Source organism: Crocodylus siamensis, chromosome 6 (assembly GCF_052110815.1).
Source record: "Crocodylus siamensis isolate JL-2025a chromosome 6, ASM5211081v1, whole genome shotgun sequence".
In the NCBI taxonomy this organism is placed as follows: domain Eukaryota; kingdom Metazoa; phylum Chordata; order Crocodylia; family Crocodylidae; genus Crocodylus; species Crocodylus siamensis.
The window spans coordinates 71,917,856-71,945,672 of record NC_143400.1 but is presented as its reverse complement, the minus strand read 5'-3'; the positions used below and the strand labels follow the sequence as shown (position 1 = coordinate 71,945,672).

Genomic DNA, 27,817 nt, shown 5'->3' with positions numbered 1-27,817 from the left:
CATGAAACTATCAATCTGCCAATTCAGACACTGGAAATACTAATTATACTAAAATATTGGAGACAGATATTAAACATGGAGGCAGTAGACAATTCTTTCCTCTGTGAAGATAAGAACTCAAACATACAGCTGCCTATCTGAAATTTATCCCAAACATCTGGATCTGGAAATCCCACAGAACAGGTTTCTTTGCGAGAATGATCAGGCTTCCCACTCTCGGACAGGGTGGAAATGCAGTGAGAACCATTCCATCTCACAGGGAGAAATTCCTCACTTTCAGACATGCAATGGAACAAACAGGCAATTTATTCTATTTTATTCATATTGGTTCCTCCACCCCAAGAAAATATAAAGCACTGATTATTATACTAGAATCAGAGTAGTCATGCTACTATATTTCCACCTCTGTCTACACCTGACAAATCTACCATTGTATGCTGTTTGATGAAAGACTGCTTTAATTGTAGAACTGCTCAGGGAACAGCGAGTTGGTTGTAAATGTTCTCTATATCTAACAATTGTAAGTCTGCTGTTGTTATGGCTCTCTGGGTACTATTTTTCCTAAACTACACAGCGATCTTTATATAACCACCTCCTGCCCTTTTCATGAGGGATCTGAATATTTTCCCTTGCCTTGTGTGGGAAAACTAGAAATATAAGCTTTTCTAATTAGCTTTTCAGATTTAAAATACCATTGTGAATGCTGGGCCAAAAGGTGTGGGGAGACAGGCATGCTGATAATAAGAAAGTTTGGGATGAAGAGCTGTAGCTATGTAAATTACAGCCAATTTATCTCCTGGGCCCTAAAAGTAGTGATGTAACTTATCTGGTGTCAAATAGAGCATGAGGCATGGATAAGAGTTATTTGCTAAGATAACAATGGGCGTGTCTACATGAGACGCTTTACTGGACAGTAGAGCTAATTACTGCATAGTAAGCATCACCATCTACACATACTGACTCTTACTGCGCAGTAATGTCTTCTATTTGGCAGTTAATTTGCTACTTGCAGATTTGCTTCCTGTCAGCCAGGGACAGGAGATTGCTCTGCTTCCTGCCCCTGGGGGCTGCCTGCTGCCAGGGCAGGCTTCAACACCAGTGCCTGAGCAAGGAATATGTCCCACTTCCCCAGCAGCAGGGAGCTCCCACCCCCTGCTCTGTGATTGTGGAGCAATGGCTGGGAGCTTGTTCCCAGCTCTGCGATCATGGAGCAGGGGCTGGGAGCTCCCTGCATGTGTTAGCTGCCTCTGAGGTATCCCTCCTTGCCCAGTCTCAAGTTATTTGGCACCCCAATGGAAGTCAGGAGGCTGGCAGCCTTGGGATCTATGGGGGGCTAGGAACAGAGACTAAACATTTTCAAAAACATAAATTTTGACTGCTTTGACACAAATTTTTCTTTTTAAAAACTGTCCTTCCTGCAGAAAAGTCCATTTGATTCCAAACGGAAAAATATCTTGGCAATTTTTGGAAAGTCTGTGAGTTTTACAATTGACCACATTGAGAATAATATTGGGTCCTTAGCCTAAACTCTTAAGTGCTTAGGCTTTTTGTAAGATGATTTTTGTAGACTGATTCACCATTATTTGTATGTTATAAAGCTTTTTTTCATTTTGCATACCAATAATCTGATCTATAAATACATTAGCTTTTTTTAAAGACAGTAATATTCTCCATACACACCCAATTAACTCCACCTAAATAAAGTTTTATTAACAGTTTATCAATAATCTACAAAATTCCATATAATAGGATAATATGGAATATATAATATATCAAAATATGCATTATACTTTCAGCTATAATGCATGGATTTGGAAGTGACAAAATAATCCCTACTATTATCGTTAAAGATGGAACACTGCTTATAACTATGTGACTATGTAGCAGACATATGACAGATTCTAAAATGAACCTCTACTGTCATATCCATGCACACATACATACATGCATATACAGCTTATAAGTACTGCAGCCTAATTCCTAACAGCATCTACCAGTATTTAAGAAAAGTAATAAGTATGTGCAAAGCATTTCTAAAACCACAAATTTGAATCTCTAACTAGGAGTTACGATAATTTCAAGTGAATTTGGGCTGAAGTTTCACCAAATCTGGACCTTGTTGTAATTCTGCATAAAAATCTTGGTTTGGAAGCAAGACCAAGGGTAATATACAGTTTCATTTCTACAGTTTAACCCGGAAGACTGGGGATAGTTCAAAGCTAAAACAAGTAAAAATGAGAGGATGTGAGCTCAGAGAGCAAAAACAGGAATCTTTCCAAAGATGGTAATTTTTGTACAGCTCCAGGAACATAGCCCCAGCTGGTGTAAATTGCCACAGTTCCACTGCCTTCAATCAATAGAAGTCAAAGGTCTTGGACAAATCACTGCAACCAATAGAGCTCTGACAATGGACAGTGGCTGAAGGTCCAGTCCCTAACAGTTTTAGACCTGAATCACTTTTTGTGCTGCCAATATTAGACTGTTTTCCACTAATATTACTCTGAATGGAGAAAGGCCTTCAGGGAAGCTTTATAAAGCTACACATATGCAAGAGCCAGTTTCCAAAGGTACTTTGTATATTTTTAAAAATACTAGAAATAGCTGAGAAATTGAATAGACTACAAAATAACATGTTGGAATAATTTTATACTCATGTAGTCAGGTTAGCTCACTATATTCCAATAAATGAATACAGCATTAATTACTAGCCTTTGTATCCTTTGTATTTCCATTTCTCAAACACTTTAAAAAAATGGCATTATGTACCCAACTGATACAAAGTTCTTACAAGGTCATATCTAAATAAAACTGAGCATATGGCTTCTCTCCATAGCTTTACTCAGAAAACCTATCAACATAATCTTTAGTTTTGACTTCAGACAAATCCGAAGGCAAATCATTTCCTATCCATTAGGTATCCATCAGCTATCCATCAAGGCTAGCCATCACTCAACTTCTTAATTGTATGGTAAAAATAAGAACATTACTAAAATGTAAGGTAGAACTTTTCTAGGAAGATAAAGACAGTAATATTTTTCCAAATGGTTTCTAACAAATGAGTTGACTGGAAAGATTTTACTTCTTAATGCATGCTCTTCCCCTTTCTTTTTTCTCTTCATTCAGACCTGTTCAGCAGTCATTTCTCTCTTAATCTCTTTTTTTTTTTTTAAATGGCTGATCATTACTTACAAGTTTTACTCTTTAAAGCTCTTTTTGTCCTGTAAGAAATTGCCCCTTAATTTCTATTTCATTTGCTCTGTCCTTGGCACTCTTCCACATTAGTGCTCTTAACCTTAATCGCTTTCTTGTATAGTATACTACTTGTTTTCTTTTCCTTCAGCTGAAAAAAAACTTATTTTACTACCTTCTCCCTTCTTTCTTATTCTTTACACCATGTTCTTTGTGTACACCCAGAAATCCCCATTTCCACTCATGCTCATATATGCCCTCTCACTTCCCTTCTGTCTAAAATTCTCTTCCTCAGAACCAGATCCAACTCTCAATAAAGTCCACAAGAGTCATCTCACCGACTTTACCTGGGATGCATTACTTTTCTCCACTGTCTTCCTTCCCTGGTGTTCTGTATAATGAAGAAACATGACTGAAAATTCAGTGACAAAGTTAAAATACAAAACTTTGCAAACATGAGCTGAAAATGGAAACAGTGAGCTGCAGCAGTACAGAAGCACTACCATAATAGAAGCTGTCTGTCTTAGAACATCACTGCAATCATTTTTACTATACACAGAGCCACAATCAAACACAGGGCCTCAAGGGGCCAGAAAGGGCGAAATCAGGTTATGAGCTGCCTTCCTTTTCCATTCTTGTTACTACAGGGGATGAAATGATTTAACAATGAGCTGTTTCTTTTGCCTCAGTCCCGCTGAATTGCAGGTTTACAAGATCCCAAAAAGCTGTTACTTACTAACAAAGGCACCAGGAACTAGCTGTTTACATGGTAGCTGTTTTTACAAACATACAGATGATAAAGAAAAGAGTGTAACAAGACTGTTACAGGCTTTCTACCCACAAATGTTTCCTCCTTTGTGCACAAATGACTTGACAGTTACTCTAGACCAGAACCTGATTCAAAAAGTAAGGCTGACCACTAAAATCAGAGGTTTTAGTCATCTGAGCACAAACACAGGACTTGACTTCTAATCTCTGCTCTAACAGTAACTCATTCAGCACCTTGGGGAAGTCACTTTACTTCTATCCCTCAGTTCTCCCTTCAGTAAAATGAATTTAACAATAACAACCTACCATAGAAGCACTATGATGAAGATGAAGATTTAATACATCATTAATCTGCTCTTGTTCCCACTGCCACTGAAGTCAGTTCTAAGACTTCAATGTGGGGGGAGAAACTGTTGCAAAGTTTACAAAACACTTTAACTTTAGCACTAAGCTCCTTGCAGACATTAAAAAAAGAAAGAAAAAAAGGATGTGCTTTACTAGAAGCAGCACGTTACTTCAACCTGGCTCTGCAGCATCTGTACTTCAGAGGGGCTTTTTGGCACTTGGTAGCAGTTGATGTACCTGGTGTACCATACTCTATTAATGATACTAACTCCAGCAACCTTCACAGAAGCACTGAATTCCTTGGAGGAAATTCTGCCAGCACCCTCCCTCTGTGGTAACTATGTGAACCATGCAAAAAAGAAAGGAAGAATATATCATGATTTTCCCATTCTTCTGCAGCTGATGACCAACAAGAGTGCTAGTAGACTTATCTGCACATCTAGCCCTCCGCAGAGGAATACAGAGTAGATGGGTACTGGTAGGAGGTGGCCAGTGTAAAACACAATATATCTGCAACAAGTTGATTCAGACCTGTATAGTTAGAATGAGTAACAGCAACATTCCTCACCGGCATACCTCTTTCCCAATAAAAAGACTCTGCAAAGTTCCCCTGTCCCTGCTGCAGTATCCCATTTGCCCTCTGCTAATACTCCTCCCAGGATCAGCAATGCAACGTCTCACCACCAGATCTCTGTTCACACTTCTGATCCCTTGCTAAGTCAGCAGTACATGGCCAAAATCCAACTGTCTCCAATCATGGGCAACTCCCTGCCCTGTGTTTCCCTTTTAGCAGCTGGAAGTAGAGGTGAACTTCAGTTTCTGTCCTCCGTTCCCTTCACCCTGCATACATATAGCCAAGTTTTCTTCTGTTTAAGATGCTGAACTCTCAGGCTCTGTTCACACTTTCCAAGTAAGCTTTATGAAAAGGCCTTGCAGTGATGATTCCACCTTCTTATGGGATCTCACATATACATATCCAGCACTGACATTTATGGTATGTGCAGACATTCGCTATATCCAATCTACGTTCACATGGCTTACTTTAAGCCAGGCTGGGTTGAGCGGCTGGGCTTTCCCAGCCTCGGGGCTGCACTCCAAATGTGTAGTCGTTTGTTAGATTGGACTAACTTCATCTCCTCAGGTGAAGTAAATTAAATCAGGCTAGCCATTTTTGCCCTTCAGTCTCATCGTCTTTTCCCTCAACAAAAGCACTGAATATCCATTTGCAAAGAATTGCTAACTGATGACTGTGCAGCTTGCTTTAGTTTCAAAGTGATTCACCAAGCTTCTTTATCGATGGCCTCTTTCACTGCCTCTCAGGTCTTATCCAATAACAAAATACATTTATACGTTGGCTAATTTTATTAATTATTAAAGATTATCGAAGATGGTTGAAACAAACACAAAGAAAAAAACAGGTATAAATCAGGTGCTATGGTAAAGGAACCATTTAAATAAAACCACATAAAGACTTTGAACACCCATGCAGAGAGAAGCTGTTAATATGTAAAACATTACAGAAGCCTAGACCTAAAAAATTTCACTGAATGTATTTTACAGTGAATGTAACAAGTTAAAAAACAATTTTTCATTTTTAAAGATGTTTAAAAAAGGACACAGGACAGAGTTAATGGAGGTAGAACATTTACTGTTATATGCACAGTGACTCCAAATGGCATTTTCTCCTTTGTGCAAAGGAAACTGCTTAAAGCACAATTTGGTTAATCAATAATATCCTGCAAATAGTAATACGTATGAGTGATATTATGGATGCGAGTAATCCCACTGAGATAAGTGGGGACTTTAATGAGACTATACTCATGTCTAAATTTTTTCTTTGTGTAAGTACCTGCAGGTCTCAGAGCCTTAGACTGAAGACTATTTGAGACACAGACTGCCTCTGGATATTTGCACAACAGGAAACACAATGCAACTCCAATTCTGATTGGGGTCTTTAAACACCACTTTAATATGAATAATAAATTAACAATGATAAATTATCTAGTATTCATTATCAGGCCCTAAATAATTACAGTTCAAATTATTAAATTAATTTGCACAGTAATTAGTAAACATTTGAAAACATGCCCATTTTGGATTCTAGGAAGTGTGGGATCATTGAAACCATGGAATAATTGTAGCTTTATTCATTTAGGTTTCTTTTAAGTAAGCTCAAAGTCAGAAGCAGTCACAGTTCAAATAAGAGCAATTTTTTCTGTCTGATACTTAGATGTAGCTCTACTCTCTTCAGAGTAGCTGTGCAAGTTCACACCAGTTAAAAATATGGTTGTGTAACAACATTTCAAAGTGTGCTTTGACTCATATACAAGACCATTGAAATCCACTTTCCCCTCATTTATTTTTAAAGTCAGCTTTTGTATTACCGTACATATTTGTATAAAACAGATCAGGATGCAGAAGTTTGAAAAGTAAAATAATGAAAGTTACATACAAATTATCTTTTGCTCATTCATTCCAGTGACTCAATAACAAACAACTCAGTCATTCCCACTGAAATGACTTCATTACTTGTACTGGTAGTGTTAGAGAGATGTTGTAGCCATGATGGTCCAGAAATTATCTAAGAGCCAAGGATTCTTTGGGGTCAGATCTTTTACTGGATGCCTGGTTGAGATAAAGGTAGACAAGCTTTTGAAAACAAGGCATTCTTCACCAGGACCAAGTCCAATAAGAGGTATCACTCAAAAGACATCTTGCAGAATTCCTAGAAAATCACAGCTACAACATCACCCAGACATTAGCTACAGAAGTAATTAAGTCATTTCAATGGGGATGACTGATGAAGAAAGTCCTGCCTTTGAAAGCTTATCTAACTTTTATCCCAACTATGCAGCTGGTCCAATAAAAGATATCACCTCAAAAAATTCTGGGTTCTCACTTAATTACTGGTAGCTACTTTAACTTATATCTGCCAGCAGAACTTCCCTTGAGTAAATATTAACTGTTAGCTGTGACAGGTAACCAAAGTATAATCACAAATATCTAACTGATTTAATATAATCATAGACTTCTGAAAATAGTGCCTAAAATGTATTACTGAGTCAAAACTGCACTGGAAGACAGATAAATGATTACAAGTTTTCAGGAATTACATTAAGATCTCTGAATATAAAGCATGTAGTAGATAATATTGCATAACTAATATGTCTACAACTTAAGTTCATTCCACAGTCAGTATTGTGACTTTACTAGGAAAACGACATTTGAGTAATACCTCAAACATGCTACTGTATGACTTTACAAACTAAGCAAATAAATCAATTTGTTAAGAAATAGTACAAGTGACAAAGAAGTAGAAATTCAGTGTTCTTACAACAGCATATTTAAGTTTGCAAGCTACCTTACTTTAAGAACACAAAGAAAAATCCATTTAGTTCATACCTCTATCCTATCCTATGTAACATTTCAGTTTCATTTTTTTGTTTAGTCATTATGCCCTGCAGCACCCCTATTTTCATATAAATGTCTAGCTATGTCTTAAACTCATTCATTCAATTTGCTTCACTCGTCTAGTTTGTCAGTTTATCCCATATGCCTGATCCTTCTCTTATTAAAGTCCATGGTGAAACTCCTACTCATTTCACTGAGAGCAAGACTGGGCTACTTGAATTCAACTTGAATTACCAGTTTTTAAATTTATTAGGTCTTACATGGGGTCTTTTCATTTTGTAACCATTTAGACAGTTTATTGAATCTGCTTTAATGATTCTACATATAACTCTTTTATCTGTTTACCTCAAAAGACTACTGTTCTCTATCTTTTTACATGAAAAATATACACACATATAGTTTCCAAAAAGAAAACAATTCAAATTACCATATGACATTACAAACTTTCTGAACAATATTATCTTCAGCATCCTTTGAGACTATAATGTAAGCCAAATACTTAGGGACTGATGGACTAACCAGGCCCAGTAAACACAGGTTTTTTTCATTTATTTGCTAGTTGTTGCCCTGTTCCTCCATCTCCTGTCCCACTCCAGCCACCCAATAACAGATTTTTCTAAGCTGCTCTGAAATAATGTCAATTGTTTTTCTTTCTTACTCAGAAAGTAGTCTTGTTGGATTAGTCCTCGCATTTATTTGCAAACAGAAAGGAGAAATTAAGGACAGCATTTTTTATAACTGTAAAGGATAAAATTGAACTAAAGGTTCAATTTCCTTCCCAGAGAATTTACTTTCCACTTCTAAACACCCTTAATTTCCAGTGGGATGCAGCACAAATAACTCCTGTTTGTTCACTGTTTTGTGTATCAATATTATTTATAAATATATCAAGGATCTGCAGTAAACTCTTGTATACAGAAATGGGAAGAGCCTTGCTAGAAAAGGCAAGTTAAAAAAATTCCATCCATTTTTTTCAGCATCAGTTAACCTAAAAATTGAATTCCACACTGGTCAAATCGTGATTCTGGTATAAGCAGCACAAAATAAAGAGGAGCTCATTTCACTCAAAATTCCAAAATGACAGAAACCTGGAATTATATCCAGTAACCTCTAAGCATTCTGACTTGTTTAGTACTGTTTAATACATGCCAGACTTAACTGAAGTCACTTGGTAAAGCTCTTCTCAATATTATTTTTATTGGTCCCATAGAAAGTTCTACACATTCTCTAAGCTTTAGTTACCTTGCTGTGTACACAAAATATATTTCTAGCTTCATACATGTTGTTTTCTGTACAATAAATGCTTATTAACATGAGAAATCTTCCTGACTAAGAAACCATTTTCACAAACGCCTCAGAGTTCCCCTTCAGTTTAACTGGATTTCACTTGATTTCACTTAACTGATTAAAGGGATATATTTTCAAGCCAAACTAACAAAAGGTATTTTATGCAGACTCTTAACAGGGCACTAAATGTAAAAGATAGGAGTGCTTCAGCCACTCTCAGAGCTTTGTCTCAATTCCTTTTCCTTTGCAGGATGCAACATCTTTATTCTTGAAGCTGCAATCTTCCCAGTTGAGAAGATAAGGTTAATTGGAGCTACTTAAGATAAATCTGGTCACTAATAAGAACCTTCCACATGCTTGATTTTCTCATATTTGACAAATAAGACATCTTTCTTTCAGGCTTGTCCAGAGTTTAGCTCACGCCATCTGACAGCAACCTGTAGAAAAGGTTGTGTTAAAAGATTTCTCTTAAAATCATTTTACTCTCCTGCTGTTCTACTATATTACTACTAGTATCTTCCCTCTCAAATCAAATTCAAACTTCCTGACCCCACTGTTAAGGCCCTGGGCAGCTCTACCCCAAAACATCTCTGTCTTCCCTGCTTCTTATCTTAAGCAGGACTCTTAATAATACTCTTCACTTCCTCGTTTTATTTTCACCATCATATTCTCTTCCATGCTGCTCTATATCCTGGGAACTTATCTTTCTGCAGTACCATGCGAACCTGTAACATTTATTTCTTCCCTACACCAATTCATCAATGTTCCAACCAAAAGAAGGCACTACTTAATAATACAAATATATCTACTTCTTTGCAGTAGAATAGCAATATCCAGGAGTATGCCAGAGCATCATATGAAGCGTGAGTGCCTTTGTTCTACAGTTGAACATGTACAATAATACCAATAAACAATAAGATTAAATATGTAACAAATATTCTGCAGAACCTAACTCCTTTGTTTCCTGCAGTATTTAGGAGACTTAGTTTATATATGGCTTTTTTAATCATTCAGTGCTCAGAGCCAAGGATTTTTCCAGCTCCAATTATATTTCTGTTCGGTTATAATTACTGCATAAATCTGAGAGATTTTGCTTGACTCATTTCAATGTAGGGAAGATTTTTAACAGGCTGCTGGACAAGCAGATATATCTGAATGAAAATTATCTTTTGAACATGCACTAACAGGGCCAAACTGAATTAGAGATGTAATTTATCCGTCACAAGCTGATTCTAAATACTGATTATATCAGTGCTTATGCAGAAAATTGAAAACGATAGAAAAGCCAAGAAGCTTTTCAAACTTTAATTTGCCTTGTTTCTCTTTGTATAATTTACTCTGAACTATTAAGTGTGATATGGTAAGAAACTAAATTCTGCTGTCATGAAAATAAGAATTGGATATTAAATGTGTAAGCTTTCTCTTGGTTTTGTGGAAGTGAAGTTGTAGCCATGATGGTCGAGGAAAATATATGAGGGGCAAGAACTTCTGAGGGTGATATTCTTTATTGAACCAACTGAATCACTGGAATAGACTTAGACAAACTTTTGGTTTTTACAGTACTTTTTTTGGGTCAGGTTTCTGTGGCCTGAAAAATCTGGGAGACAGGCCTTTCAGAACTCTCAAAGATCTCATTGGAGAAACCTTTGCAACCTTTCCCTAGGTTTTGGGGGCGTAGCAGTTGTACATTAACTTTTATTGAATCCAGCTCAGAAATCCTATTTTCCATGGATAAGTAAATGTCAGACTATGACATACATACATTTTTTCAAGCCCATCCAAAAATGTCCAAGTTGGAGATACATTAATAGTATAAACTCTATTGTATAACTATAGTTGTGCAATAAATGAGCCAAAGGACAATTAGCTTAGTATTCTCACCAACTGCAGGGAAAATGTATATGGTAAATTTGTTATGGAAAATGAAAGATGGAAAAAAGGGCCTGTTTCTTTATCACTCTAATATATTTGACACATATCCAATCATGTGTCTACTAGCTTTGACTTAATAGTGTTATGTCTTGAGACTCAGCACAAATTAAAAATAGTCTTGTTTCTTTGCAGTCAGGTTCCAGCTATCAGTTTTGCACCTTGGCACCAGTGGGTTGGGAGTTCCCATATCAGTGCCTCCCGCATCAGTGCCAATGGATTTTGCCACAGTGAAGCATTATAGGAACTCCTACCACCCAGTATCAAAGGAATCATAACTGACCCTCAGACTTGACTCAGACAAGAGACAGTTCTACTAACCTCAAGAATGAACCCAGTAAAAGCTCTAATGGAAGAACAACGAGAAGACCTGGTAGTTAAGTGGCAATTAGCTAAACTACATAGCTACAGTGAATAAATACATTTCAGGATGGCTTCTGGTGCTACACCATAATCCAGTGGCTCTTGGGGGATCACTTCAACTGCTACTACTTCAGTGCTTTTTCAAATCTGGAGAAAATGCCAGTGCTCAGTGAAACTGCTGCATTACTTAGTTTGGCATAGCTGCTATGGAGGAACTTTAATACTGCACTGCAACCTTAAAGTGAGACCAGTCCTCAACCTTTCCTCCTCAGTAGGCACGTCTATATCAGATGTTTTACTTGAAATTAGAGCTAATTACTACCCAGTAAGTGTCACCATCTACACATGAAGATGCTTAATGGTAATTTGCTCTAATCATGGGTACATTTGCTACATTCAAATGCAAGTAACAAATTTACTTCTGATTACTTGCTGTATAGTAGCACACATGTAGATGGCTGACCAGGAACAAATGTGCTCCTGAGCAACAAGGGGGGAAGGAAATTTACACCTGCCACCAGGAGTTGCCTGGCGCCAAGGCAGGCTCTGCCACCAGAACCCAAGCAGGGACTATGTCCACCTGCCTCACCAGAAGGGAGCTCCCAGCCCCTGCTTTGCAATCGGGGAACAGGGGCTAAGAGATCCTTATCTCCCAGTGCCAGCTCTGTGGTCGTGGAGCCAGCATGGGGAGATTCAAGATAGATACAAGTACTATCCTGTGGTGGCATTATTAGTGTGCAGTAATACATGTGTAGACACTGACCGAACTGGCTGGGGCACAAAAGTGCTTCAGTGTGGGGGCTGCCTGCCAGCTATCCCACTGTGGAATATCCTTGTGCCCCAGCCAGCCCCTCTGCAGCACACTGAGCCTGGCTGAAGTAGCCCCAAGCTGACAGACTGACCTGCCAGGCCCCCCTGCCAGCCAGGGCTGCTGTGGCCCTGGGTGCACATGTAAACACAGTGCCCAGGAACAATAAACTCCAGTGCAAATTGTGCTAGAGTTGATTCACTCCCATTAATAGCATGTGTAGACATGCCCACTGACACTCATTCATTTCTTTTCACCAGATTTTCCTTTCACTCATATGTTCGCCCCAAGATCTGGGGCTTACTTTCAATTACAAGTTTTATTTTCCATGTTAAACTGGGTACTACAGTTAGAATTTCCTCCTTGAAAATAGCTGTGTTAGGAAGATTGTGCAATCCTCCTGTTGTCAACACTTCTCTGACTTCCCTGTTTATTTAGTTGTGAATTTCATGCAGCTTTGCTATTGCTGTGTTCACATTTCAATGTTTTCTTAAGTCCCATTGTACCCCAAGCAGCATTCCCCAGGAAAGTAAGTGGCATAGTGGGAATCCATGGAAAATGAAAATCAGTCAATTTAAATAAATATAGTGCTGGTGAAAGGTGTGAAATTAATAGACCACAAGACTGAAGTTCTTTATCCACAGACCAAAATGGGTGCAGTCACTAGCAGTGCAAGCTGACACACACCACCGTGCCAATGTGCTTCTTCTAAAGGGCAGTTCATGTGCTGTCCTTTAGCTTCTTTGCTGAGGTTACAGACAAATGCACTAATTATTCTAAGCTGTAGGACGTGGTTTGAGTAAGCTGAACATGTATCCTGCAAGAACTGAAGAGAACACCAACTCATTTTCCACAGGCTGTGTCAAAATTCCAGTGAGGAGTGGAATGTAACATAAAATAGCATACAGTGATATAGTAAGCATGTCAACAGACAAAGTCAAATGATCAACATCAGTGATAAAACATGTATAGCCTGAACACAAATGCATCTTTGTTTGCAAGGCTGGAGCATAGCTGTGCTTCTAAGGTGCGTCATTGCTGATTTAATTTTATTTCCTCACCCTCCTTTTTTCACTTTGAAAGTGACAAAGGTGAATAAAAAAGGAATCTTTCAGGATGGACATAAAGAAATATTAATTCCTTTCCAAAGAACCCTGTTTTTACCCCAAGATAGAAACTGCTGTCTTTCCTCTCCAGCTGAGAGTCTGGATCGCTTGACATGAAATAAGCATGAGTTATTCTGCAAAAGATTATACTTGTAGGACTCTTTTTCTATCAAATACAGAAAAATATAAAACCTTTCTCCCAGGGGCTGTATAAACAATAGAGGGAGCTGAAACTTTCTGTGCCACTTCCTTGCTCAAGATGAACAAAACAAAACAACATGAAATAAGAGAGAGTCAATAAAGCCAGGATTTAGGATTCATCAACTGCTTATTTTCCTGAAATCTAAGACATCATGGTTTGAAACATCTTCATCTGAACCATCATGCAATGAGGAAACCAGTTTAATCTGTAATACAACAGAAATTCAGTACACATAAGTCACTTTCAAAATGGCCAAAAATAGTTTAAAATGAACCTGAATGGATGTAGTATCAGACTTAGCTAATTTAGGCTAAACTGGCTTAGCAAACTTCTGCTCCAGATCCCCTCCACATTCGAGTTAACTCACAGTCCCCCAGCACCTCAGGTTGCTTTGTACCTCCCCTGCAAACCACCCCCCGCTAGCCTTCATCCACACCTTCTGCTCCAGTGTTTCTCAACCTGCATGGGAAACCATGGCTTTTCCCTTGCAGGCTGGCAGAGTTCCAGTCCACAAGGGGCTGCTTGGGAACCCTCATTACCCACAAACCGACCCCAGCTCCGCACACCCCCTCCCGCCTCACACACTGTGGGGGGTGAGGGCAGAGGGTCAGGAATGAAAGGCATTGGGTCGGGACTGGCTATCGATGTTTATAAATAGATCCTGATACAAAAAAGGCTAAGAACCACTACTCTAGAGCCCCCCAGCTTCTGGCCTGGGCCACTGCAGAAACGTGGCTACATTTCTAGAATCAAAAGTGAATGTCTGTTCACTGGTATATCAGTTCAATCCATGCAGTTTAAACTAACCTGTGAAGACTGAATAGATTCAGCCTCCGGCTTTTTGACTGTCTGTACTTAGCTTAGATGCTGGAAGCTACAAATAGGAGAGGAACAGTGGAAAAAAAACTGGGTCATACCCTGTTCACTCTCCCTTTCAGCATCCATTTTCTCCCTCTGCGTAACACAAGATACTGGGCAGGATGACCCAGTAAATGGCAGTTCTTATTTTTGTAAACATGCAAATGAAACGAATTTCTGCAGTTAGGCGTATGTTCCTAATATGTGCAAAAGGTGCTACTTCCTTAGTATCAGCTAATTCTAAAATGTAGTTCTAATTTGTTCTTCAATCCTAATGAACAAACATTAACACTACTTGAAAGTTAAATGACAGATATGAGATCCTGGATTTAATGTAATGGCTTGTATTCAATAAATTAAGGGCGAATTTTGGTAATAAACCTTTGTGTTTTTACAAAAAAGAAGACAAAAGAAAAGATGTGGGGTTAAAGGAAAAGCTAAGCTTGAAGACTTGACATTGGGTACTGGTTATTGTATGCAAACTTGTGGTATAGAAAGAGGCACATTATTTTATGCCTTGTCATATTTTCTCCCTAGATGAGTAAGTACATTTCCTTCTTTACTGCTACATCTGCATCAGTTCAGGGTTTCTACTTTTTTATTTATAGAGACTAAACAGTGTAAATGTTTTATTGCAATTTTTACTATATATTTTTAAATGTCTTTCTACAGATGTAGACAAAGCTTCAGCATTTAATCTAAAACAAAGCATGCCTTATTGAACTATAACAATTTAATATCTAGGTTAGCTGGCAAGATTTCTAAATGCCAGTGATATTCCCACAGTAGACTGTTTATGTATGCTTTTATATGTGAGTTATTTCTCCCTCAGACTAATGATTTTCCCAATTTATTTCCTGCTTTTAGTTTTGCTCATTTCTTTTGTCCACGTAGGAGTTTAGGGCGGACGGAGACATGTAGGGAAAAAGACATAAATCCATTAGTTACATCCTATATGGCAACTCTAAGTTCTGTCTTATGAAGCTGGATGTTATGTTTGTATCTTCCAAGATTTTTCTTATGGTCATCTCTGTGTCACTAGCTCTATAATTGTTGCACTTTCACAATTTAAATCTTGTTACCTAAGAGTTGAAACCTAAATCTATTGATTGAATATTTCTGTTTGACATTAGCTGTCTGAAGGAGTAAAGTATAAGGCTTAATAAAGTACATTAATAACTAATATGTTAAAATATCTAATGATTTGTAACCAGAGTCCTGCTCTTCCCTGTAATCCAGTCAGAGGTAGACAGGGAGCTATCATTCTTACTTTATCAGGTGATGTAGAATTAGGCTCCACTGCATTTTCCAAAACTGTTATTTCTTTTCTTGTATGTCTCACACATATCAGTAAGGGCTTAGTTTCAAGAGTTTGTGTTACTTTACCTCAATTTAAAATCAGACCCTCTAGGTTTTCTTTAAAATTGAGGTCAAGAATAGAAGTATGCATAATTAATAATTCCATCCCTGAGGTGATGGCAAAATGATATTCTCCCCATATTAATCCATAAGAATTAAAAGATTTTACAAAGTCTAAATATAACCTCTAAGTTTTCTAGGCTCCTCAATAAAAAGTAAAATTTTGCTACAAATTTACAAAGAGTTTGAAAAGAGACTTTTCTCCACTGCAGTGGAATTTTAAGAGGACTCACATATTGTGTAACTATGGATCTCCCATACAGGGTTATACAACCTGTATCGATATACGTATTGATCATAAATGTTGTAGAAAGGTCTCAAACATTCCACCTTTCCTGAAGAAGGTAAACAGAAAGAGAAATACATGTATACAGATGCATGAGTGATAAACAAATTGGATCTGCTGAAGGCTAGTTTAAATCCAAACCCATTTCATATTAGTAGAATATTCAATTCTAGTACAAGGCAACAGCTCCTAGAAAAGCCGTGCACTCAAAGAGACCAGCAGTTTATCATGTGTGTCATAGCTTCTGTGATGACCATTAGCATTAGGATGATAATATTTTATCTGTCTTAATTAACATAATGCTTATTTAGATCATTGGAATCACTGGGAGTTTATATTAGCAAGAACTGGTGATTTTGGCTTATAGGAGGTTGTATCTGTGGAGCAAGTTCTAATTTGCTTTACTATAGCTGTACTTACTTGATTATCACTGAATTTGAACCTGAGCGGTGGCCACAACAAACTCAGTGTGAATCCAAATCTCTTTAAGCTCCCCTAATGATTTTTGCCTCTACTTTTCTTTCTGAGGAATGCATAATTTAATGAATACACCATTAGAAAACATAGTAGTAGCAGCAGAAATGAATGGCAATCTTACACAAAATGCATACATTTAGACTGGATGCCACAGCGCATCTATGTCATCCTACAGCATATGTACTGCAAGGTATAGGCATTTTGTAGTCAGCTACCCATTGCAAAGAACATTTTAAACCTGAATCTCAGGAAATACCAAATGAATCAATTATCTTTACAAAGTAAATCCTACTTCACTTATGAACACTGCTTAGCTATATTTGTTCCAAGCCCTATTTGCTATATTTTTTCCACTCAATCTCTTTAAATCTCCTCCCTCAAAACGTGCAATATATCCCTGGGACTTTTAAATCACTTGAATTGTTTACACTGTACAATAGGTAGTTTGTAAATACTCCTCTCTCTCATACCATACAAAGTAAATGAAGGATGAAAGATACAGCAACTACATAATAACAATTTTAAAATTCTGCTTAAAATCTAACTTCTGCAACATAGCAACATCCCCAAGTTGGATGCTCAGAGTTTGCTTTTACTGTGGACAGTTTAATAATAGCCTATGCAAAAATTCTCACTGACAGCAAGGTAACAAAGAAGACAGAGCTAATTTGAGCATTAAACTACAAAATCTGAACATTTAACCTAAACACTCAAGTTTGAAACCTGGGCTCCTGATACCCAAGGACCAAATTACCCCACACTTATTTTGAATTGCATATTACTTCACAAATAGTCCTACTGACTTCAATAGCACTCATCAAAGAGTCAAGTGGTACGCGACAAGCAAGAATGAGACAATCCTGTTCCAATTAATATAAGCCTGACCTTTTCCTTCCATGATTCTCCTCCAGTGTTCTACTGGAATCTCCCATCTCTCTTCTCCAACTAATTAACATGACACAAATAAAGCAGACCACTGAACAACTGCACTTATTGGGGCTGATGGTGACAAAAATATCCAGTTGATCAGTAACTGTATGATGTAACTGTTACCTCAGTGTGCTCCTGTAGTAACAGAACCAGGAGAGGGGGAAGGAAATCACTGAAACTTTAATGCTGCTCAACCCAGGTTAAACTTACAGCAATTTAGCTCACTATCAAGAAGAGCATTCAGAAATTTAACAATTATATTATAACAGCTAGTGCACACTCATAGGAAGCAACTCCCACCCCAGATTTGGAAGTAAGTGATTAAAAGTTACTGCAGGCCATAGCCAGAGATTATATTTTTAAGTGCTTAGTTAGCAGTGCTTTTACAAGCTCTCACTAATGGCAAAAAAATCCTGATCAAAAAGAAGCACTGGAGCTCTTTATAGAACTGCATTGCAAGAGGCATGTGTGCCAATGTGCCGCCAACTGGAGTACGGTTGTTCAGCATTCCACTATAGCTACAGTTCAATAACGTAATTCTGCTATAAGTGAATTCTGACTGATAATGAACTTATGTTAACTGCATCAATTAGATGTTGGATCCACTGAAGACCAATAGTAAAGGCTGGTACTCCCAAAATGAGTCCCTGCAGATATGAAAGGTGATTAGACCTGTCAGTAGCCACAAACCTAATGGACTATTCCCAGGATGGGTTCCCTAATTATGTTTTTCACCACACTTCTGGACATGTAACTATTATTTACCTTTTTCAGCAGATACACTTTTATTTTAGTGTAAACTCAAAAACAGTATCACAAAGATAATTGCCACTCATTACAATTAAATGACTTCCTCATATTTTTACTTCTGATGAAAACTGCATTTCTCAATTCCAGCCAGAAACTCTGCTACAGCCTATTAAACGTGAGACACCTGGGAGTGTGGCCAGCATCTGAAACAGCACAGCTGAAGGGTACTGCCATTTCACAGGGTCTCCTTAGAAAGTATTTGCTTTGCCTGTCTAATGTTCTAAATATAGCAAAGCACACAGGCTATATCCATCTCATTCTCGAGTATTCATGCTAGACAAGAGCTACACACACTTTGCAAAATCCAGCACTTCTTTTGCCAAACAAGTTAGCATGTTTCATGTTTTTTAAAGATCTACTGACAAATAAAGGATCTTTTAAGTTCTATGAATTAGAGATTTATTACCATCTTACTAGAGACCTTCACAGTGACTACAGATTAGACTTCTCTGCAATATGTAACATGAGCTGTTTAGCTAGTTTATAATTATTATTATATGCCTTTATATGGTGATTAATAATTCTATAAGTGTTTAAAGATTAAGGGTTTTAGAGTCAGCTTTTGGGTATACTATGCCATGATTTTGGATCTACATTGGTTATATTTTGGGAAATTCATTGGCTAGATTTTTGCAAAAAAACAAACAAACTGCTTTTGTTGAAATATAATATTAAACAGATTAGCTAAAAACGTAAAATCTGGACCCTCCATTCTGATGCAACTTTCCACTAAACCTGCCAAAAAGCTTGCCTAACAAATAATATGTACTATAGTATTGGAGGAGAAAAAAAAACATACAAGGTCCACCATGGTTAGCCTTGTACACTTAAAAACTATTAAACAAAACCAAATAAAACCCCAGTGTCCAATTTTGGTTGGACAGGGAATTTGGTAAAGAAGACTATCTATTTTTAGCTTACCAAGGGATTTTCATTCATTTTTTCAGAGCAATACAATTTAAAAGTATGTCAACAATCTACTTATAAAATACTTGTAAAGCATATATTAGCCATATTACATGGTTAACAAAGGGGTATTAATTGCTACCAACCTTTTTTTTTATTAAGTGGATAAGTGCTCTTCAGCTTGCAAAGAGTTCTACCTGATACCTGTGGAGTCTTCCAGCAAAAAGCTTTGAGCATGTCATGGAGAGAGGTTTTAACCCAAAACACATCAAAACGCATCTTTTGGTGTTAAACAATGAAAACATGTAACTACTGAACAGTATGTCTGTCCGTGGTAAAAGAAGCTCTGGATTGAATTACAAACCACTCAAATTCCACTGACTTCAACATGGCCGTGAACACAGCTATCTTCAAATAGTAGTTTGAAACAATATAACAGGTTCATCAAATATGAGGATTTCATAACTATTTGTGAAGGAGTTAATTATATACTTTTTAAGGACAGTGCAACTGAAGTGCAGAAGTTTGCCCAAGGTAATAAATACAATGAGCTAATGAAACAGAACAGCTTCCTGGCATCCAGTCTCGTAAACTACAACATGAACAAACCAACTTCCTGACCTGGAGTCCTATATGTTATCCCCTAACCCACATTTTCCATCTGTGCTGCCTTTTGCCATAAGCATTACATTTTGAAAGCATTTCAACCTATCATGGAGGTTGGAATGGGCAACACTGTTGACTTACAATGGACTTGGAAGAAGCTCCCTCTTATAAACAGATTTTCATGTGTTTGCTTCTTTAATGAACATTGGTACCTTACTTTCAACATTTTTATGTACTTTCTAAATTTTTTTTTTAGTATTATACATAAAATAAAAGATAAGTGAAGTACCACAGAAGTGGATATGAAGCTTTGCAAAATCAAGTGAGGAGCAACAGTTATTTATAAAATAAACCTAATTGTACTGCTGTACGAGCTGGTTAGTATTTTACCAATAAATTAATTCTAGTTCTTAAACACGGAGTGCTGTACAGAGCTCCATGAGCCTAGCTTTAACTTCTCATATGCAAACTATGATCTGGATATTACAAAACAGCAACATCTGGTGCCAATTCCTAAAGTGCTTACAGTCCCAAAGCAATTTAAAAGCAGCACATCAGCTGTAATGGGACCAAACCAGTAGCAGACCCTTGTACGGTAACTTCCATTCCAAGCACCAGAGAACTTCACAACTTCCCACAAGTACAGGAAAGCGTTGTAGAAGAGACAAAACTAGCAGGGACATATTCACCAGACCAAACCTGTCATACACAGAGAGTAGGATCCGTAATTACAAAAATCTCCCAGACTGTGCCTAGAGTGAGTCAGGAATTTTTTTTTGGCAAAATGTTTTTCCTTTGAAAATGTTTACTTGTCAAAACCAAAATAACCACTTTTACAAGTAAGTGCTGGTTTTCAGGAATTTCTCCACTTAAAATATATTTTTTTAAATGTAAAAATTGATCACATATTTCTTCCTGACATTGTTGACATAGAAAATTCTCATTTGCAGTGTAAAAAAAATCACTTTTAATTTAGAAAATATAGCTGATTATAGTAATTTTAAAACAAAATGGTGCAAAAAGATTATTAGGCACTATGAAAAAATATTTTAAACCTGAATAATGTTTTTGGCTGGCTTGTATTTTTCAGCTTGTGAAATTTTCCAGGTTTCACTTTTGTCTGAATTTCAACAAGAAAAGAAATTAAAATCTTCAAAAGTACTGCAGGACTAGAAAACTATTTTCTGCCTAGGTCTGCCTGCACAAATAGCCCACAGTAGCTAGCTGCAGCTGAAAATTCCCTCCCTCAAACACGATATTTTCATGAACAGAACATTACTTGGACTTTGTTCTACTTCACAGGAGACAGTCCCAAAAGTAGCACTATTATATTGTGGAGAAAAAAAAAAAAACTTTATTTTTCTATCCCAACCTCTGATTTTTATGACTCTCTAGCTGTATTAAAATGCAGTCTGTGGACTGGACTTTAAATTTGGGAATTATTTAATTCATAAAGCTTAAAACAAAAGGAAGTGGAACTCTGCCTAACAACTGATCACTGAAACTAGAAAAAATTTTAAAATTCCAGCCTCATCCTTTTCACTGCTTCACTAATACATACTTCCTGGAAAAGACAGTAAATCCTCTGCCATAGCTACCCTTGCATGGCTAGAGAGAGTCACCTAGATTCAGTTAAGTTGTCCAAGTAATGTATCACTCCTTTCATTAATTATTTATAATTATAAAATGAAAATAAAATCGGAAGACTGCAGATAAAACTTGAAACATGCCTTTCAGAAACGGTCATTCTGATTAATGAAGGAAAACATTAATTTAAAATGTACTGCCTATCATCCAGAGATATCAACAGTCTATGTACATTTCAAGATAAAAATAAATCATCATATAAAATATATAGTTTCCTTTTTAATCTCATATATATCTATCTATATATATAGATAGATAGATATGAAATCTTTACTCTGAGTTTACTATTTCTAAATGAAATATATACTTTGCTTTGCTCCAACTATAGACAAACGATAATTTAGGGTTAAGGAACTGGTATCTGTACCCATGCCAGCACCGGAAAGCCCAAATTCTGTGGTTATTAGTTCTCCCCTATTCTCCTTCCTCTTCCCCCGAGAAAAAAAAACACAACAAAATATCAGAACAGAAAGACCCATAAATCTCAGTGCCGGCACACACAACAATCCGTATGTCTCAGACCCTATGGTTTCTCCGATTAGAACTGCTTCATTCATTAACTGTTTATCCTTGAAAATAATATAATATTTACTCACTTTCAATGAATCAAAGCAGGCGATTACTCGTCCATTTTCAACTTGGCAGCTTTTCGATGGATGTGCAAATTTACATTCCGTGTCTGGTCGTGAGCAAGTCCCTCTTTGGAACTCTCTACACACTTCCAGTGTTAGCCATTTTGTGTCCCGAATCGGTGTGACACTAACAGCCATTTTTAGATTTTACAGGTAGTTAAAATTTTTCAATGTAACAAATAAACAAACAGCCAAACTGATAGACTGGTAATGATGAAAATGTCACCTCCAAAATATTTCTTTTTTTTCCCCGCTCCCTACTTTAAAAGTACATGTAAAATGGTGTTGTCACAATATCAAGGAAAAGATTTGCCACTAGAAATTCACAGCATGAAACTGTTAATTGAAAGAGGTTTTGTACTTAAAGAAATGCTAAGATCAAAAGGAAGATGGACGTTAAAAAGTGTGGCCTGGAACTAGCCTTGTGCTCTCAGTAACCCATTCTGAGTGCCAATTTGGAGCCCAAAATGCAAGCATGAAAACGTGGCAGACCCTTTGACACAGAATTTCCAAGCTGCTTTCAGTAAAGTTGTCTGAAAGGTAATCTCCACACACAGCTGAATTTGCAATTGGGTTTTGTGGTGCAATCGGTATTGATTAGTTTGGCATAGACAGATGCAGCAGTTTAGAGCAACAATTGAGAAATTATATTTTTTCCTCTCCTTGATTTTCTGGCAGAAGATATCTTACTTTTTCAGCAAACTTTTTATTTCTACACTAAAGCAGCCTAAGGCAATGCGCCTGATACTTAGAGCTTTTCTCTTGATTATAAGTAGAAATGGGGGTGTCTGGGCTATAGGTGGAGGGTGGATGTGCTGTCGTCGCAGTCTAGCTGGCAGCAAGCAAGGCAAAAAGCAGAGACTGCTCTAGAAGCGGTTCCAAGCAGCAGAGACGTCAGGAAAGGCACTTCTTAGTACCAACCTGTAGAAAAAACAGATACGTTAACATTTACCAAGCAGCATTTCACTGATGTCCCACAGCATTATACCCTGGCCGTGTGATCCTAAACTACTATGCAGAATTATAGTCTGTCTGTTTCCTTCACACAAAATACTTACAGTGTAGCATATTGCAGCCAGCCATCGTAGATTTATTAAAAAAGGGGCCGTTTTCCCTTCTGAAGCAATGCATGATAGGGAGATAACCAATCACAGATAGTGTTGCAGCAATATTCTGGGCAGAAAGCCAATAGTGTGGGCTGTCTTATGAAAGGTCGCGCCTGTCAGACGTTCATTACTATGCTATAAGCACAGAAAATGTCCATCAGATGTGACTTATTCCACTGCAAGAGGACGAGCATGTGGGTTTTGAATTTACCCAACATGCAGTTAGTGGATTAAACCATGTTAGTTTTAAAACAGCTTCCAACACAAGCACAAGTGCCTGCAGAATCCCGACAGAAAAAGCAAGCTTCCAAACTGCAGATTATTTTCAAGCCGTTCTCTCTCCTGCTTGCCTTGAGCGCAGCCAGCATACAATCTACCATATCTGATCCAAGAATATAAAAGGAAAAGGGGTGTTCACAAATGGTACGTTCTCCTGACCTATCCAATTCACTTCCTTCTAAGCCTTAAGTCGTGCCTCTCTACAGAAATCAACACTTGTTTAATACTGTAAAACTATCCCAGGCAGCCAGCAGACACTTTGTCAATATAGCACAGGCAGACTAGATATGAACAAAAGCACCCTTTATTTTAACCTTTCTCAAGCACAAGCCTAGTTCTTACGGGGATTATAAGAAATGCAGCCTTGTCAGGATGTCTGGCAAAATGTAAGTTATCCTCAGGAGAGAAAGTGATTTTATCACAGTAATATTAAATATTAAGCAGGCAAAATGACACTGTACTGAATTAGATGCCTGCTGGTCTAAGCTTCATATGTATGAATCAATCTCTGTACCCCTGAAAATCTTGTACTGAAATTGTATCTGGGTGGAAACAGCAAGTTTTCCTTTTAACGCTGATGACATGGTTTACCAGAAGATTTGGCAGTACCATCATCATCACATTCATAATGTTAAAACAACTGCAGCATGTCTTGCTCATTGGCAAAAACGGCTATTTTAAATTAAAAGGGTAAAAACTACATTGAAACTCCTACCTTGGCTATCCCCTGATATTAAACTGTTTCAAGCACAATCTTCATAATTTAAACACGGTATTTATTTCCTTTGCTTTTATAACAGTTTAATATAGAATCTTGTACTGAAGATTATAAAATGCTTATTTTTTCAAGTTACTTCCCAAAATCCATTGGAACATGACCTGTGTTACAAGCTTCTTAGTAGTAACAAAATGACAAACTTCCAAAATGACCACGTCAGTTTGTCTTAGGAACTGGCATAACAAAACTACAAATCCGCCATTAAAAGGACAAAGTAAAACAATGTACTGAACAGGTACAACTGTCAGCTTTCAAATGTTAATAGGGAAACACAGCAGTTTCTTAATTTGTTTTGTTTCTTCATTAAAATGCTACATGTAGGCAAAAAAAAAGAACTATTGGGAATGATAAGCCATGGTAAGCAAGTTTTGTGTTAGAAATCTAAACTTTTAGAGTTCAGACTCAGCAGTAAATCCAAGGTGGCAACTTAAATATTTGATCTATGTATGTATTTTTTTAAGTAATTAAGTACTTGTAACTGAAAAGGAACACCTGAAAATAATTCAGTAAATAAATCTGACCCTTCCCTGGTAGGTCAAAAAGTAGAGGAAATTAATCTGATCTAAACTGACCTAATCATGACATATGGATCCTGAAAACACCTAAAAAGAATCCTCAAGAGATGGAAGTGAGTCCCTATCACTGAATTGCTAGCACTGAGGACTAATCTTACCATTTCCTGGATTTTGTCTAGTTTCTTTTAGGTAACCAAACTACAAGTTCTTTCTATTTCTAGTAATACAACGCACAAGTTGTAGCGTGTTCATTTTTGTCTTCCCCTATCCCTAACAAAATGGCCAGTAAAGCAACTCTGAAAGCAACACTTACTAGTTTAGCATGGCTGCAGAGCAATAATGGAGTGACATACATTAAGAACCTTTTTCAGGTTTAGAAAAGCAGTAAAATAGGTGTGGAAAAGAGTAGGAAATATAATCCTTAAAGTCTATCAATCTATCCATTAATTTCCATTTTATCTTTACTCGTAAACATGGCTCCTATGTTGTAAGTGATCAGAATCAGGCAAACAATTTTGGGCACAATTGTTTGCCAGCAGTTTTCATTTAAACATTTATGCACTTAATGTTAGGGCAAAGTCAGAACACTGGATGTGCAAATGACCAAAAAAATCAGATGCCAATAAGTGTGAAAGTAATGTGCCAGCAGACATTTTTGTTAGTAAATGGAAGGTATGAAAAAGGCCAGACTGTGAATCATACAAAAACAGGGCTGGAAGGGACCTCAGGAGATCATCTAATCCAACCCCCTCCTCAAAGCAGGACCATCCCTAACTAGATCATTCCAGCTGGGGCTCTGTCCAGCTGGGCCTTAAATACCACCACAGATGGAGATTCCACCACCTCTTTAGTTAACTCCTTTGAGTGGTTCACCATCCTCCTTGTGAGAAAGTTTTTCCTAATATCTAAGCTCAACTTCCCTTGTTCCTACTTAAGACCATTGCTCCTTGTTCTTTCACCACTGACAACAGTTTAGCTCCATCCCCTTTCAACCCCCGCTTCAAGTAAGGTTATCAACCCCCCTCCTCCACTCTTCTGCAGACTAAATAAGCGCAGTTCCCTCAGCCTCTCCTCCAAAGTTATGTGCCCCAGCCCCCAAACCATTTTCACTGCCATCCACTGGACTCTCTCCAACTTGTCCACATCCTTTCTGTAGTGGGTGGCCCAAAACTGGACACAGTACTCCAGATGTGGCCTCTCTAGTGCAGAACAGAGGGGAATAATTACTTCCCTCAATCTGCTGGCAACACGCCTACTAGTTCAGCCCAGTATGCTGTTAGCCTTCTTGGCAACAAGAGTACACTGCTGACTCACATCCAGCTTACTGTCCATTGTAAGTCTGCAGAGCTGTTGTTCATCCAGTTGGTCCCAAGTCTGCAGCAGCGCATGGGATTCTTCCAACCTAAGTGTATGGCTTTGCTCTTCCCTTTATCGAACCTCATGAGATTACTTTTTGGACAATCCTCCAATTTATCTAGGTCACTCTGAATCCTAGCCTTACCCTCCAGTGTATCTACTACTTCCCCCAGCTTGGTGTCATCCATGAACTTGCTAAGGGTGCATTCCGTCCCACCTTACAGTTTAATGAAGCTATTGAACAAAACTGGCCCCAGAACAAAACCATCCCATGTGAAGACCCATTCCTTAATATACAATAAGGACATTCCCATCAGTTTACAAAACTTTATGCTAGATTAATTTGGCTCGAATCAAATCAATTAGGTATTTCATTATCCACTTGAAAACCTGTTAGCAACAACAGATTTACTAATATGTCCTCATCATGTTATGTCCATCTTGTATGAAAGAGCACAGTATTTCATGGATGGTATTTCATCACATTTTGTTTCCAACACTACATGTAGGAAATAAAAATAAAAATGCTTGAGATGATATGATGTAGACTCAGGTGACAAATGTCCCATAAATTAAGAGAAAGTTGTGAAGCAGTCCTAATTGTGAATTCTTCTGCTTTTTCCATTTGGCACTCTCTCCATAGTATGTACTGCTAGGCCCAAATACTAAGAAGGTGTCAGAGCAGCAATTATAAAACATATATTCCAGAGTGTACCGGAATAAATAGCCCCTACTCAAATCCAGGTATATAAATTTCCCTCGTCACACAGAAAGGTAAATGTGCCAACAAAATACGCGTTTGTGAATCAAGAATGGTGATTCCTTACAGAAACTGTGAGTGTATATTTGAATTGAAAATTAACTCCATAGATCAGGTAAATAATGAAGGAAGGATCATCATGCTGGACTTCCAGAGAATATGTTTAACTCCTAAACTCCCTAACGGAATCAGAATTTCAGGGTAGAGGTGAAATCTTTTATTAGACCCACTAGATATTTGCAAAAAATGTCTTTATTTGCAAGCTTTCAGGCACACTCACCCTTCCTCAGGCACAGGAGAATACAACAATAGTAAAATTTCTCCTAGGTGGAAATGAAAATTCATATTTCACAGGAGAGCTGAAGGTGTTGTAAGATCTCCTGGTTGGAGTAGTTCATTTTTTGCCAAGTAGGCTCAGCTAAAAGTCAGAACTGTCTATGTACCTTGATGTTGGCTGGTGTCAAGCAAGATGCTGAATTATATTTGCTTCTGGTTATGATATTTCATAATTCAGAGGAGTGTGGGGTGACAAAATGTTCTCCTGGGCAAGGAATTTCTTCCTACTTATCTTATCCTGAATAAATCACTTACTTAAACCTCTCACTATGGTCAATGACAAATTCCTATTGAATTCAATGGGATAGAATTTTACCCTCTGCTCTTCAGCTTGCCATCTGTAAAATCCCAGTAGAGCACTTTCCCAATTTACAGGGGAGTTGTGAGGCTGAAACTATGAATGTTTATAAATCTTTTGAAAGTATTACATAAAACATCAACTTCTTACTAGTATAAATATATATTTCGCCTCAGAAATAACTTGTCTGTTAGCAAACTGTTTGGCAGAATTTATTTCTGAAAATTTAAAAAGTGAACTCCAGAGAAAAACAAGGACTGAAATAAGAGCAAATTTATGCACTGAATATTTTCAATAACAAAGCTAGCAGGATAAACAACACAGGAATACATTTACCAAACTTTCTAAGCTTTTTCCCCCTAACTTGAAATTCTCTTGATACTTTCTGGCTCAATAAGGGTGTCACAGAT

At 37.5% G+C, this 27,817-nt stretch overlaps 1 protein-coding gene across 12 annotated transcripts in view; it reads right to left on the bottom strand.

The window, feature by feature from the left end:
* MBNL1 (muscleblind like splicing regulator 1) overlaps positions 1–27,817 on the bottom strand; it is a 191,961-nt gene that overhangs the window by 136,082 nt on the left and 28,062 nt on the right. For 9 of the 12 annotated variants that reach the window (XM_090055232.1, XM_090055234.1, XM_090055235.1 and 6 more), the window contains exon 2: positions 21,944–22,900. The exons of 1 other annotated variant lie outside the window; for it this stretch is intronic. In XM_090055232.1, the coding sequence (XP_089911358.1) occupies positions 21,944–22,117 (174 nt within the window). In that variant the 5' untranslated portion in view covers positions 22,118–22,900. Of the gene's footprint in view, positions 1–21,943; positions 22,919–23,037; positions 23,291–27,817 lie in introns of those variants that run through there. 2 more of the 12 variants (XM_090055233.1, XM_090055238.1) reach the window with 2 other exon arrangements.